The sequence below is a fragment of the Diceros bicornis genome, chromosome 1 (genome assembly GCF_020826845.1).
Source record: "Diceros bicornis minor isolate mBicDic1 chromosome 1, mDicBic1.mat.cur, whole genome shotgun sequence".
Taxonomy (NCBI): Eukaryota; Metazoa; Chordata; class Mammalia; order Perissodactyla; family Rhinocerotidae; genus Diceros; species Diceros bicornis.
In genome coordinates this window covers 65,797,841-65,812,556 of record NC_080740.1, presented here as the reverse complement: position 1 = coordinate 65,812,556, position 14,716 = coordinate 65,797,841, and the positions used below count along the sequence as shown (strand labels likewise).

At 40.0% G+C, this 14,716-nt stretch overlaps 1 protein-coding gene across 2 annotated transcripts in view; it reads left to right on the top strand.

The window, feature by feature from the left end:
* The window catches only part of HTR4 (5-hydroxytryptamine receptor 4), a 157,336-nt gene that overhangs the window by 127,388 nt on the left and 15,232 nt on the right, over window positions 1-14,716 (top strand). The window contains exons 4-7 of one of the 2 annotated variants that reach the window (XM_058543604.1): window positions 405-558; window positions 1,756-1,797; window positions 3,076-3,644; window positions 9,605-9,894. In XM_058543604.1, the coding sequence (XP_058399587.1) occupies window positions 405-558; window positions 1,756-1,797; window positions 3,076-3,644; window positions 9,605-9,812 (973 nt within the window). In that variant the 3' untranslated portion in view covers window positions 9,813-9,894. Of the gene's footprint in view, window positions 1-404; window positions 559-1,755; window positions 1,798-3,075; window positions 3,645-9,604; window positions 9,895-14,716 lie in introns of those variants that run through there. The other variant, XM_058543594.1, reaches the window with a different exon arrangement.

The following is a 14,716-nucleotide window of genomic DNA, read 5'->3' as shown; positions in this document are numbered from 1 at the left end:
TGTTATCAAAGAGGGCGACAGATGTCTGGACACTGAGGCCCAGAGGGCTGGACAGAAGCTCCTAAAATGCCCAGGCATGAGGGTAGTGTTGGAACTGTGCCTGAGAAAGAGCAGACCCTCAGGTGTGTGTCGAGCTTCCTCAGGAGAGGAAGAGGGAGGTGGGGCTGACTCCAGGCAGTGATTCTCAGATGTGATCTCAAGTTTCTGTTTATATTAGCAGAAACTCATTGGCCAATATAACATTTTATTGTATAATTGTGGTTTTTCTTTCCTCTGTTCTTTTCTTGCTTCTCTCTCCCTTCTCCATCCCTCTCCTTCTCCCCTCTTCCTCTCATCACATCTTCCTCCCTCGTCCCTCTCATTCCTCCTTTCCCATGGCACCCACCCCTCTGTTCTGTCTCCAGGTATTACGCCATCTGCTGCCAGCCTTTGGTCTATAGGAACAAGATGACCCCTCTGCGCATCGCATTAATGCTGGGAGGCTGCTGGGTCATCCCCACGTTTATCTCTTTTCTCCCTATAATGCAAGGCTGGAATAACATTGGCATAATTGATTTGGTAAGTACCCACGCAGACCCCACTGGTTTACTGCCTGATTAACTTTGGTTTGCTTGGGGTTCTACATAAACAAACAATATCACGTTGGGTGGATATTCTAAGAAAGATTCTGGTACTGATCTGAGTAACAACAGTAACAGCAAAAAAAGCAGGCTAACATTTTTGAAAGCTTACTGTATGCCAGAAAGTACACTAAATACATATAATCCTGACAATGTGCTTTTGAGAAAATTAAATTTTCCCATTTCACAGATGAGAAAACTCAGGCTCAAAAAAGGTGAAGTTGAGGGCCGGCCCGGTGGCGCAAGCGGTTGGGTGCGCACGCTCCACTGTGGTGGCCCTGGGTTCGCCGGTTCAGATCCCGGGCGTGCACCGATGCACCGCTTGTTAAGCCATGCTGTGGCAGCGTCCCATGTAAAGCAGAGGAAGATGGGCACGGATGTTAGCCCGGGGCCGGTCTTCCTCAGCAAAAAAGAGGAAGATTGGCATTGGATGTTAGCTCAGGGCTGATCCTCCTCACAAAAAAAAAATTAAAAAAAGGTAAAGTAACATGCCCAATGTCACACAGCTAGTGAATAGCAGAACAGGTGTTCACAGCTTAGCAGTCAGACTCCAGGGTTTGAGGTATGTGATGTGCCCCAAGAGGCCTTCATCCCATTCCATGCTGAGAGTCTATGAGGCTTACAATGACCCACAGAAAACATGTGGGTAGAGGCTTCTAGAGAATGAAGGGAGCGCTGGGCCAGGAGTCAAGAGAACTGAGCACTGAGCCTAGCTCTGTCACTGACCCACTTCCTGGAGGGCTGCGATGAGAAGATCCCTTGGTCCTCAGTGGAGAATAGCATCTTCCAGTGGTATAGGAGAACAGCGTGTGGCACACATGCCAGGCATTTGCCAGCCCCTCTTCCGATGATCTTTCAGACACGTCCAGCTCTGACATGCTGCGTTTGTATTACCGGACTTGTAAGGAAGATCAAAAGCTGTGGTCTGGATTCATTAGCAGGGATATATGTTCCCTAGGAAGCTGTCAGGCAGGCACTTTAAAACTGATCTCAGGACCACGTGGAGGTAGAAGGGGAATGGAGAGGAGAGACTGAGAGCGAGCTCCGGCCCAACGGGACCAGTCAGAGCAGGAGCTGCCCCTTCCTCTCTCCACCCCATTCCCAAGCCCCTAATCTTGCCTTGTTCTTTGTCCAGGAAAGGATATCCAAACCAAGGCTGGGCCAGGATTGGCATGTGGTATGTGAGAACAAGAGTTCCTTGGGCTTCTGAAAGAAATGCTGGGGACAAAGGAGTGGAGAAGTAAAAGGGGGTCCGGACAAGGGAGACTGTATGGATGTTTTCTTGAATACTATCCCTCTTCTTTCAAACTTTCAGTTTTATCATTCTTGGGGGAAATGAAATTCAAGTTGCTAACAACCAAGAGAATAATAATAATAATGGCCACAATTGTGGAACACTTACTGTGTGCTGAGCCCCGGGTTAATGTAATCATTGTTATCTCACTCAGGCCTCACAACAATGCTATGAAGCAAATCCTGTTATTGTCCTCAGGAAATTGAGGATCAGAGAGGTTAAGTCATTAGCTGACATCACATTGGTAGGGAGTGGTAGTGACTATATCTAAGGCCAGGCTTACTGGACTTTCAGAGTCTATGCTCTTAATACAAAAAGTTTTCACCGAGTTCTGCATACTAGCAACAAGCAGGATTAAGAATTTAACATGATACCATTTGCAGTAGAACGAAAATCAAATACTTAGGAATAAATCTAACAAAAGATGTGCTAGACATTTACACAAAAAATTATAAAATATTACTGAAATAAATTTTAAAAGACTTAAGGGAACTTAAGATTTAACGTTGTAAAGATGTGGATCTCCCTCAATTGTTCTATTTTAACTCCAATCAAAATCCTAGAAGATGCTTATGGAAATTGATGAGCTAATTCTAAATTTTATAGAGGAAATGCTGAGATATAGGCCTAGCCAAAACCGGCTAGGCCTATATCTTAAAGACCTATATAGTCTTAAAGGAGATGAGCCACAGTTTGAAGACTTTTACTACCAGATACAGTGTGTGCAAGCAGACTGGGAAGGGAGGAGACGTTAACTCCACTATTGGTAGGGTAGGTAGAGTGAAGAATGATTTTGTCCCTATTTTATTTCTACTCTTTGCTGGGGCCCTCAGCCCCTTGTGGACAGACAAGCCCTCTGAGCCCTGGGATATGGTTATATTCCTTTTCTACCATCATGGTTCTATGTGCTGTAGGCTGATAAGAAAATGAAAACTTTGCTGATAAACCTTCTTCTTTCTTTCCTTTCCCCTTTTCGCTTATTCTTCCTTCTCTGTCCCCATCCCCTTCTTTCTACTTTCCAATTCCTCCTTTTCTCTTCTTCTTTTTCATCCCTTTTTCTTTTGTTACAATTTTCCTCGTTCCCTTCCTGCTTCTTCCTCTTCACTTTTTCCTTCCCTTTCTCCCTCCCTTCCTCGCTTCCTCTCTCCCGCCAACTCTCAGATAGAAAAAAGGAAGTTCAACCAGAACTCTAACTCTACGTACTGTATCTTCATGGTCAACAAGCCGTACGCCATCACCTGCTCTGTGGTGGCCTTCTACATCCCGTTTCTCCTCATGGTGCTGGCCTATTATCGCATCTATGTCACAGCTAAGGAGCATGCCCACCAGATCCAGATGTTACAACGGGCAGGAGCCCCCTCGGAGGGCAGGCCCCTGCCGGCAGACCAGCATAGCACTCATCGCATGAGGACAGAGACCAAAGCAGCCAAGACCCTGTGCATCATCATGGGTTGCTTCTGCCTCTGCTGGGCTCCATTTTTTGTCACCAACATTGTGGATCCGTTCATAGACTACACTGTCCCCGGACAGGTGTGGACCGCTTTCCTCTGGCTTGGCTACATCAATTCTGGGTTGAACCCCTTTCTCTACGCCTTCTTGAATAAGTCTTTTAGACGTGCCTTCCTCATCATCCTGTGCTGTGATGATGAACGCTACCGGAGACCTTCCATTCTGGGCCAGACTGTCCCCTGTTCAACCACAACCATTAATGGATCCACACATGTACTAAGGTGAGTGTTTAGGGGCTTGAGAGATTTTGTTCATTTGCATGGCTCAGAAGAGTTAACCCTCCAGTTTTCTGTTTCCAGAGGGGTTATTCTTGAAAACCTGTGCAGTGTTTGCAAAGATTAAAGAAAATTCTACCATCTGGTCATGGAATAGAGTTGTGAGTGAGGATTCAGGATCTGGGGGAAGACTGACCTACGTTGAAATCCAGTCTCCATAGTTCTATGGCCTTGGGCAAGTCTTTAATCATTCTGAACCTTAATTTCATTTTTTTTTAATTGATATCATAATCACTATATCTATATCCCACGGTTTTTGTGAGGATCAAATTAGTTAATGTACATAGGACATGTAGTACAGAGCCTGACACCTAGTAAGCACTTAGTAAATATCATCTACTATTATTTAAAGGTAGTATTTTAGGGTAGTGGTTACAAGCATGGGCTTTAAGGTAAAATAAATTTTATTTTGACTCTCAGTGCCACTACTAACCATTTGTATAATCTCTCTTGGTTTTATTTTCCTCAACTGTAAAAAAATGGTAACAATAATGGTAACAATATCCATCTCATAGAGTTTTTGTGACAATTAGAGATAATGTGTCCATATAGGGCCCATAAGCACTCACAATACTACTAATGCTGTTATTAATATTAGTAGGAGTAGTAGTAATAGCATCTTGCCTGATACCCTAAGATGGTCATAAAATAGCATGATAGACTAAAATAAGGAGAATGATAAATGTACAAGAGTAATGCCATGTGATACGTGATGTAATGGTTATGGGGCAATATAGAGTGGGGATGTGAGCAGGAAAGAAGCTGATTTGGCTTCAGGGAATCAGGGAAGGCTTCACAGAACAGCATTTTATAAGAATTTGAGACTTGGAGGAGATATCAAGGAAGGAATTCCAGGCAGAGAGAACAGAATGAGGAAGGAAATGGAATAGGAAAGAACCTGGAGAGGTCAAGTGATTTACCCAAGGTTACATAGGTTGATGGAAGCAGGAGTGACTTTGGAGTTGAATATTCAGTGACTAGTCATGATACCTCTCTCTAAACCCTGAGAATTTTCTGGCTCCCCTGAGCTAGAATTGTTCTCAGCTGTGACAAGCCGTGTGCCATAAGTACACTCATCCTGTAGCAAAGATGAATTGTCAACATTTTTTTTCTTTGCCCTGAGATACACAGGAATTTCTAAAGAGCAATTCCTTCTTTGAGACAAGCATTTAATTTTTCTGATGATGACAGTATTCATCTGTTCTGGCAGCTGAAAACTGGGGAATTTTCATTTGCATGTGTAAGAAAAGAAGAAGAGAAAATGGGAATAGCTATGAAATATAAATGCTTTGCCTCAGAGGCTGCTCAGAAGCATGAATTCAGTTTTCTGCTACCCGTGTGGGCAGACTTGTAGCTAAAGCCCAGTATAGTGTAGAGATTCTAGGTGGCAGAAGGGCCTCAAAGTATACTCCTATAGGCTGACATGCTCTCCTAACTATTATGCCTTAGCAAGTGTCATAGAAAGGACCCAACCATAAAGTAAAGTGTGTGTGCAAGAACTTCTGTGTGGGTGCCAGAGAGTTTTTAGCTATTTAAGCTAGCAGTTGCCTGAGTACAGGCTGTCAACATCTTACAAACAGAATATGCTCCAGCAGAGCATTTGCTAAGTCAGTTGTTTAGAATTGGGTGGCCTTTTCCCATAGAAACAGTTATAGAAAGAGTTTGAGGGTTTCTAGGGCAGCCCAAGAAGTCCTATTTTACTAATACTGTACTGTTTTATCCCTGCTGCTTTTGGAAATCTGCAGTGGGATTGTAAAGCAGAGATAGTAGTTTAGAGATGGCTTATGGATATACTCTCCATACTTTATTCTTTGCATTTCTTCATGAGGTCATGAAAAACGCAGGAAATTGGTCTGAGATATTTTTCTGTGGAGTTGAGGAATCTCATAAGAGTAGGGGCAGCATATGCAGAGGAGAGAGGACTCTGAAACCTGAATCCTCTAGGGTGTAAGCCTTGCAAGGGCAGGAATCCTACGTGTTTTATTCACTGCTACATACCGAATACCCGATATGTTGCCCAGTGTGTAGTAGGAACTTAAACTCTTGTTGAATAAATGAACAAATCATGCAATTAATTCTTCAGATCAATTGTTTTAACTTGACACAACTTAAGAAAAAATTCGTATTTTTCTCAAAAATCCCACAAATAGGACATCAACAAATTCAGATGAATTCAAGAAATATAAAACCCAAACAATCAGAAGTAAAATCAGCTTTTATCCTGCTAATCCTACCCCTAGCCTCAGAGACAACAGTTAACACTAGTCTGGTGATCTTTTCAATGCATTTACAAACATTCATAAAAACTTATGGATTCATAGATTTTTCTCCCTTTACTTTATATAAATGGGGCCATTGTCTATGTACTTTTCTGCACCTTGCTTTTTATCCCTTAACAATGCATTTTAGAGATCATTCTACCTCAGAACATATAGATCTAACTCATTCTTTTTAACTGTTCTGTACTAAATAATCTTCTATACTAAAAATATGGATTAAAATGTATTTAATTATTTCCCATTAGTGGATGTGTAGGAGTTTCCAATCTTTCGCTATCACAAACTGTACTGTTTTTAATGCTCTTGAACACATTTCTTTGCGCATATGCCAGTATTTCTCTCAAATAGCTACCTAAAGTGAAATTGCTCTATTGACATGTATGTGCATTTAAAAATGTTATGTTTACCATAAAATCGAACTCCTAGAACACTGTAGTGATCATTCTCATCAGCAGAGTGTGAGGGTAGCCTCTACTCCTTCCCCTCACCAACACTGAATATTATACATCTGTTACTATTTTGCTAATTTAAAAAACGCTTTCATTTAATTTGCATTTTCCAGATGATTTAGAAGGTTAAACCTCTTTTAAATTAATTATTTTATGTGTTTATTTTTGTGTGAGGAAGATGAGCCCTGAGCTAACATCCATGCCAATCGTCCTCTTTTTTTTTTTTGCTGAGGAAGACCGGCCCTGAGCTAACATCTATTGCCAATCCTCCTCCTTTTTTTTTTTCCCTTTTTCTCCCCAAAGCCCCAGTAGATAGTTGTATGTCATAGTTGCACATCCTTCTAGTTGCTGTATGTGGGACGGCGCCTCAGCATGGCCGGACAAGTGGTGCGTAGGTGTGCGCCGGGGATCCAACCCCGGGCCGCCAGTAGCAGAGTGTGCGCACTTAACCGCTAAGCCACAGGGCCAGCCCCTAAATTAATTATTGACTAATTTAAAAGTTATTGACATACATTTCTCCTTAGGTGAACTGCATCTTCATGTTTGGTGCTTTATGTGACAACCTTGTTGTATTTTTCTTATTAATTTCTGGATGTTCTTTATTATATTCTGAATATTAGTCCTTTGTTCCATATAATTTGCAAATACATCTCCCCATCTTCTGCTTGCTTTTGAACTTTGGTTAACTTTTGTCATAAAGAAGTTTCAAATTTTGAGAACACTATTCTTATTTGACCTCTTACAATTGTCCCATCTTCCTTCTTGAAATAGTTTCCACATTAATTTTCCTAAACACGATACTTGCCTGGTTTTCCTCCTAACTCACCAGCAACTCTTTCTTAGTATTTTTTACAGGTTCTTCCTTCTCTATCTGGCCTCTAAATGTTGGAGTTCTTCAGGGCTTGGTACTTGATACTCTTCTCAGACTACATTCTTACTTTATGTTATTTAACTATCCCTAGCTTTAAATACCCATTTTCATGCTGTCGACCTCTCTTTAATTAATATCTCCAGGTCAAGCTGTCCTCTGAACTCCAGACCACAAGATCCAATTTTCTTCCTTACTACCCCATATAGGTGCCTCTTAGGAATCTCAAATTTAATACATCTAAAACAGAATCATTCTGTATCCTGCCCCCTAAACACAAATTCCCTGAATCTTCCCTGTTTCCACAAATGGAACCATCATCTACCATGTTACTAAATCTAGACACTTTTCTGTGGCTCTGAGGAAGAACTAACGTTAGAAGACAGAGGTAAAGATTTAAAAAAGAAAAACCAGTTAGCTGGTATTGAAAATATGGAGTTAAATAGAAGTAAATGTAAAATCCAACCATAGGGGCAAAATATAAATCACAGAAATGTAGGATGATGCCTGAGCAAATTTATAGCTGCATGTGTAAAATTTGGAATTTGATAAGTGTGCCTTCACTTTCCTCATCCAAAGCATCCACTGACAAAGTACTGGATAGGTCACTAGAGACCTCCTTCCATGTTATTAATCACAATAATTATGATTATGATGCCTAACATAATTCCAGAGGAGAATGTGCCAGTTATTGTATTTAAGAACTTTGAATACATCATTGCATTTAATTTTTACAACAACCAAAGAGATTGGTATTATGATTATCCTCGTTTTAGAGATGAGGAAACCAAGGTTTAGAGAGAGAAAGTAATTTATCCAAAGTCATACGAATAGTAAATGTTGGAGCTAGATTTCAGACGCAAGTCTTTCTGACCCCAGAGCTCAGTCTCGTCCAGGCCACTTAGAGTCAGGGTCAGGGTTACCATTGCTCACAGTCGTCTCGACTCTGTGGATAAATAGAGTGAGCCATTCATCAGCCTGTCACCTCTGCCTTCCTGCTCGTGTTTCTCCGTCTTGTCTCCAAACTGTGGAAGACTAGTAACTTGCTCGAATCCAGGCATTTTTCAGTCTCCTTTCTAAAAAGAAAATAAGCTTACGTCAGATGGGCCTATTCTTAGTAATCTCATGTTGACTCCTATCTCTGGGTACCCAACGACTACTCAAAGAAATAATCAATTTAAAAGAAGCCCACCCCAGGATGGATATTGAACTCTTCCCTCTATAGTTTGCAGAACACACCCTTTTTACATTTTTTCCACTGGGGCGTTTGTTCTTTTCTGCTTTCTCTAGGTGGCAATGGCCTGCTTGCGGTGCTATTTTTCATGGCATTTGTGTTGCTTTAGATTATAGAATTCTTTATTTAACTTCTGTAAGATCAAATATTTCTTGAGGGTAGAACTTATGGCTTTCTCTTCTCTATGTACCATACAGTCCCTCACACAGTGTCTACAAAAGAGCAGATGATCAAATGATCTATAACAAATTTTTAATAATGAAATGTCTTCAGGTTTATGAAAGATTAAAATACTAAAGATTGAAAATTACCTGTTTTTTTTAAATCTTCCCTAAGACTTAGTCTGCAACCCAGGAATCACATTGAGGAGAGGCAGGTCATGACAATACTCTGAAATTGTGGAGCCTTTTTCTCTTAAAGCCTTTTTGAGAAAATGGAATTTTACTTTTCCAGTTGAATTAAAAACAGGCCAGTCTGGCCTCAACGGTTTAGAATAGTAGGTCTTCCAATCTTCGTCCCAGCCTTGTGACCCTTTGATTTACATAACAGTTTATTATTGAACAAGCAGATGGATAACCAATAAAATAAAATATGTTTTTGCAAGACATTCTTAGAGGACTTTGATCACTCAGATTGTAGTAACAAGAGTACACAGTAGCAGAGACGTCTGCAGTTGTGTGTGGTTGTTATCTGTTGGATAAGTATGTTTTTTGGGAGTATCCAGCCCATAATCAAAACAGAAGTGAAGATACCATTTGGTTGGTTGATGAAATAGTTTGTCTAGATGTATAGGTTACATAGCCTCTTAAAAAATAGTTTCCAAACATGAATTATTGTCATATAAATGCTTTCTTGGGCAGTTTTAATTTGTATGCACACATATATTAGAAAAAAGTATAACACCAGTGTGTGGACAATGGGTTCTAAGAGGTTCACCATGTGTGTGAACTGATTCTTAGTGAATTTGGAGCCAGCTTCTCTCTCCTTGTCGCATCCTTAAGCTGGTTCTATAGCTATGTTTTCCCCATCCACCAATACCCCTCTTAGTCTTATAGAAGTCACTTTTCCCACTCCAGGAAACTCACATCAAACATAATGGCAGAGAAGGGAAGAAATAACCTGTATTCCTACTCAAGTCATGAGTTGGACGAGGATGCCTTGTCACCTCTACTGTTCAACATTGTACAGCAAAATGCAAATGACAGAAGGAAGAAATATGAGGTAAAAAAGTGGGAAAAAAAGAGCCAAGCTGCCATTATTTATAAACAATATGGTCATCTATGAGGAAAATCCACTGTATGAAATACACTATGAAAATTAAGATATTTCACAAGGATGTCCAGATACTAGATAACACTTGACATTCAGTGACTCCTACATACTAGAAATAAACAACTGGAATGTGAATTAAGACGCAGAGAAGGCATTTGACAAGATACAACATCCATTTATGATAAAAACTCTCAATAAAATGGGAATAGAAGGAAAGTACCTCAACATAATAAAGGCCATATATGACAAACCCACAGCCAACATCATACTCAACGGGGAAAGACTGAAAGCCATTCCTCTGAGAACAGGAATGAGGCAGGACTGCCCACTCTCACCACTCCTCTTCAACATAGTACTGGAGGTTTTGGCCAGAGCAATTAGGCAAGAAAAAGGAATAAAAGGAATCCAAATAGGTAACGAAGAAGTGAAACTCTCACTATTTGCAGATGACATGATTGTATATATAGAAAACCCTAAAGAATCTGTTGGAAAACTATTAGAAACAATCAACAACTGCAGCAAAGTTGCAGGGTACAAAATCAATCTACAAAAATCAGTTGCATTTCTATATGCTAATAATGAACTAACAGAAAGAGAGCTCAAAAAGATAATACCATTTACAATTGCATCGAAAAGAATAAAATACCTAGGAATAAATCTTACCAAGGAGGTGAAGGACCTATACAATGAGAACTACAAGACATTATTGAAAGAAATCCATGATGACATAAAGAAATGGGAAGATATCCCATGCACGTGGATTGGAAGAATAAACATAGTTAAAATGTCTATATTACCTAAGGCAATCTACAGATTCAATGCAATCCCAATCAGAATCCCAATGACATTCTTCGCAGAAATAGAAAAAAGAATACTAAAATTTATATGGGGCAACAAAAGACCCCGAATAGCTAAAGAAATCCTAAAAAAAAAGAACAAAGCAGGAGGCATCACAATCCCTGACTTCAAAACATACTACAAAGCAGTAGTAATCAAAACAGCATGGTACTGGTACAAAAACAGACACACAGATCAATGGAACAGAATTGAAAACCCAGAAATAAAACCACACATATATGGACAGCTAATTTTCGACAAAGGTGCTAAGAACATGCAATGGAGAAAGGAAAGTCTCTTCAATAAATGGTGTTGGGAAAACTGGACAGCCACATGCAAAAGAATGAAAGCGGACCATGTGTTATCACCATTCACAAAAATTAACTCAAAATGGATCAAAGACCTGAAGGTGAGACCTGAAACTATAAAACTCATAGAAGAAAATATAGGCAACACACTATTTGACATTGGTTTTAAAGGAATCTTTTCGGATGACATGCCTACCCAGACTAGGGAAACTAAATAAAAAATAAACAAGTGGGACTTTATCAGATTAAAGAGCTTTTATAAGACAAATGAAACCAGAATCAAGATGAACAGACAACCAACCAGCTGGGAGAGAATATTTGCAAAACATACATCTGACAATGGGTTGATCGCCATAATATATAAAGAACTCACACAACTGAACAACAAAAAAACAAACAACCCGATCAAAAAATGGGCAGAGGAAATGAACAGACGCTTCTCCAAGGAAGATATACAGATGGCCAATAGGCACATGAAAAGATGCTCAACATCACTAATCATCAGGGAAATGCAAATCAAAACAACACTAAGATACCACCTCACGCCTGTTAGAATGGCTATAATCACCAAGACAAAAAACAACAAATGTTGGAGAGGATGTGGAGAAACAGGAACCCTCATACACAGCTGGTGGGAATGCAAATTGGTGCAGCCTCTATGGAAAATGGTATGGAGATTCCTCAAAGAATTAAAAATAGAGATGCCCTATGATCCAGCCATCCCACTACTGGGAATCTATCCAACGCACCTGAAATCAACAATCCAAAGAGGCTTATGCACCCCTATGTTCATTGCAGCATTATTCACCATAGCCAAGAAGTGGAAGCAACCTAAGTGTCCCTCGACTGACGATTGGATTAAGAAAATGTGGTATATATATACAATGGAATACTACTCAGCCATAAAAAAAGACAAAATTGTCCCGTTTGCAACAACATGGATGGGCCTGGAGCGTATTATGTTAAGTGAAATAAGCCAGAAAGAGAAAGACAAACACTGTATGATCTCACTCATATGTGGAATATAAACCAACACATGGACAGAGAAAACTGGACTGTGGTTACCAGGGGCAGTGGGGGTGGGGGGTGGGGGGTGGGGGGCACAAGGGGTGAAGGGAGTCATATATATGGTGATGGACAAACAAAAATGTACAACCCAAAATTTCACAATGTTAGAAACCATTAAAACATCAATTAAAAAAAAAAAAAAAACACTACCATCCACAGAAGCAATAACTAAAGTTACTAAAAAAACATAAAATAAAATTGTAAGACCTTTATTGAAGGAAACTTTAAAACTTTCCTGAAGGAGACAAGCAGGAATATTGCTAGGGGTTCACTGTTGATAGCAGAAGAGATTGCTGTCAAATCCAAAATTTTCTTGTGAAGTTACAGGAGACTCATCAGAAGTCCAGGTTTGCAGATTCTGGATCTTGATTCATTAGGTTCTGAGGTTTGAATCACAGTAACTGTGTGCTGAGCACCTAATGTGCCAGGCACTGTGTTTGAGGTGGTAGATATAAAGGTGAACGAGAGTTGGTGTCTCTCTGAGCTCACAGCCTAACTGAGGAAAGATACACATAAGCAAATAATCACAGTACAGTGGACATCACTGGAGTTGTGCACAGGTTTAATGGGAGCTGAAGGATTACTACTTTCAGTTTCCTTGTCATCATTGATGAAGGTCATCACTGTTCCAATCTTTCCTCATCATCACTGATGTTGGTCATCACTCTTCCAGTCTTTCCTCGTCATCACTGATGATGGTCATCACTGTTCCAATGTTTCCTCATCATCACTGATGATGATCATCACTGTTCCAATCTTTCCTCATCATCACTGATGATGGTCATCACTTTCCACTCTTTCCTCATTGTCACTGATGATGGTCATCCAGTCTTAACTTGAATTCCTGCAATGAGAGAATCTTACTACGTGATGAGCCTACTCAGGGGTCGGGCAGCTTTAGAGTTTGCAAGGTCTTCCTTTTAAAGGTAGAAGTCCCTATGACTTTCCTTTTAAAGGAAACTTAAAAGTTTCCTTTAAAACTAAAGGGACTTCTACCTACTGGCCCTACTTCTGTCTTGAGCAAGGGAAAACCAGGCTACATCTTTTATATTGCTTTTCAGTATATTTTTGTTACATGTCCCTTTGAGGATTTTCTTTTACAATCTAAATTTCCCAATTTCTTCCATTACTGTCCATGAAATATCGTTGAAGGTTTGGAGAACATAATCATGTCTCTTTATTTGCAGCTATTATTTTTATTTTTCTTGATCATTTTTCCTTCAAAGTATGGCCAGAAGACTACTCGCATTAGAATCACTAGGGAGCTTAGTCAAAACACTAATTCCTAGGCCCCATTCACTGAACTGGGGCAGGTTAGTGAAAATGACATTTTTGCCAAGATGACTCTTATGCGTATTAAAATTTGAGAACCACAGTCCTAGACTTTCACGGATTGGAATGGTCCAAAGTGTACTGGCATTGATTGTGCTCCAGGGTTATGGCACATATTATAATTCTTAGGTTCTTTTAGAGTCTCTTTAAGGATAATAATTTTATCTGACTTTAACTAGTAAAAAATGGGAGAAAATTCCTTTAGAAGCTTGTCTTAGCTCAGTCATTCTTCAAGCCAAGTGATTCTTCTCACTTGGGAAGCATAGTGTGACCAATATAGACTATGACACATAGTCACATGGGTGATAGGTGACAGGAACAAGCCATATTGATTTGATTTGTGGTTCTTTAGTGTTTTGATTCTGTAGTTCTTTGTCTACTGGATAAATGCCAAGGATCTTTCTAGTCTTGTTCACTGCTGTATCTTCAGAGCCTAGTAAAGTGCCTAGAACATTGTGAGACTTGACAAGGGGATAAAGGAGTGCTTCTGTCCCTTCTCCCCTGGCTTAATTTCTCTTCTGTTTAACCGTCTCCTCAAATATTAGCTCAGATGATCCAAGGCAGAATCAGGGAATTGGAGTGCTGATGGTAACCTTAGAAAAGAGACTTCTTCTACATGAAATCTGTTGAGGATTCCAATTTTGGCTTCCTGGGTAAATAATCCCTGACCTGCCTATCTCACTCCCTCATTGTGAAAAATCAAAGAAGATAATGGATGTGAAATTGCGCTGCTAACTGCAAAGCTCTGCCCTCATGGGAGAGATAATTATGTTATAAGCACAGACTATTTATAAATTAGTTAAGACAGGCAGAGATTGCAGGCAAAGTTTAGCAGAGTTTCTCTGCTGGCATGCCAGGCTTAGCTATCTTCCCTCGTTCTCCAAGTTTACACCTTGCTCAAATCTAGGGCGCTCACCCAGTTCCCAAGAAGGCTGAGAACTTCTGCAGGCACTTTCCAAAGAACTTCTTGTCTATCTAACTTGGCTATTGGCTACCATCCTCCATTATCCACTCTCAATCCCCCTGATACACAGATTTTCCATTGATTTAGAGATCTCTAGAGCTATGCTGTCCAATAGGGTAACCACTAGTCACATTCCAAGAGCTCAGTAGCCACATGTTGTGAGTAGCTACTGGATTAGAGAGTGCAAATGTAGAATATTTCCACCATCGTAAAAAGTTCTATTGGACAAAACAGCTCTAGAGCTATATGATCCTTCTCTCTGGAAGGAGGAAATACATGCTTTCCCTCAGACTTACTAACTATTATCAACCAAAGCTCACTAATAAATAAACCAATTCTAGTGGATGTGCTATATAAGTCTCTGACATTCTCATGTGCAATATCAGTATATTCAGATTTATATATGG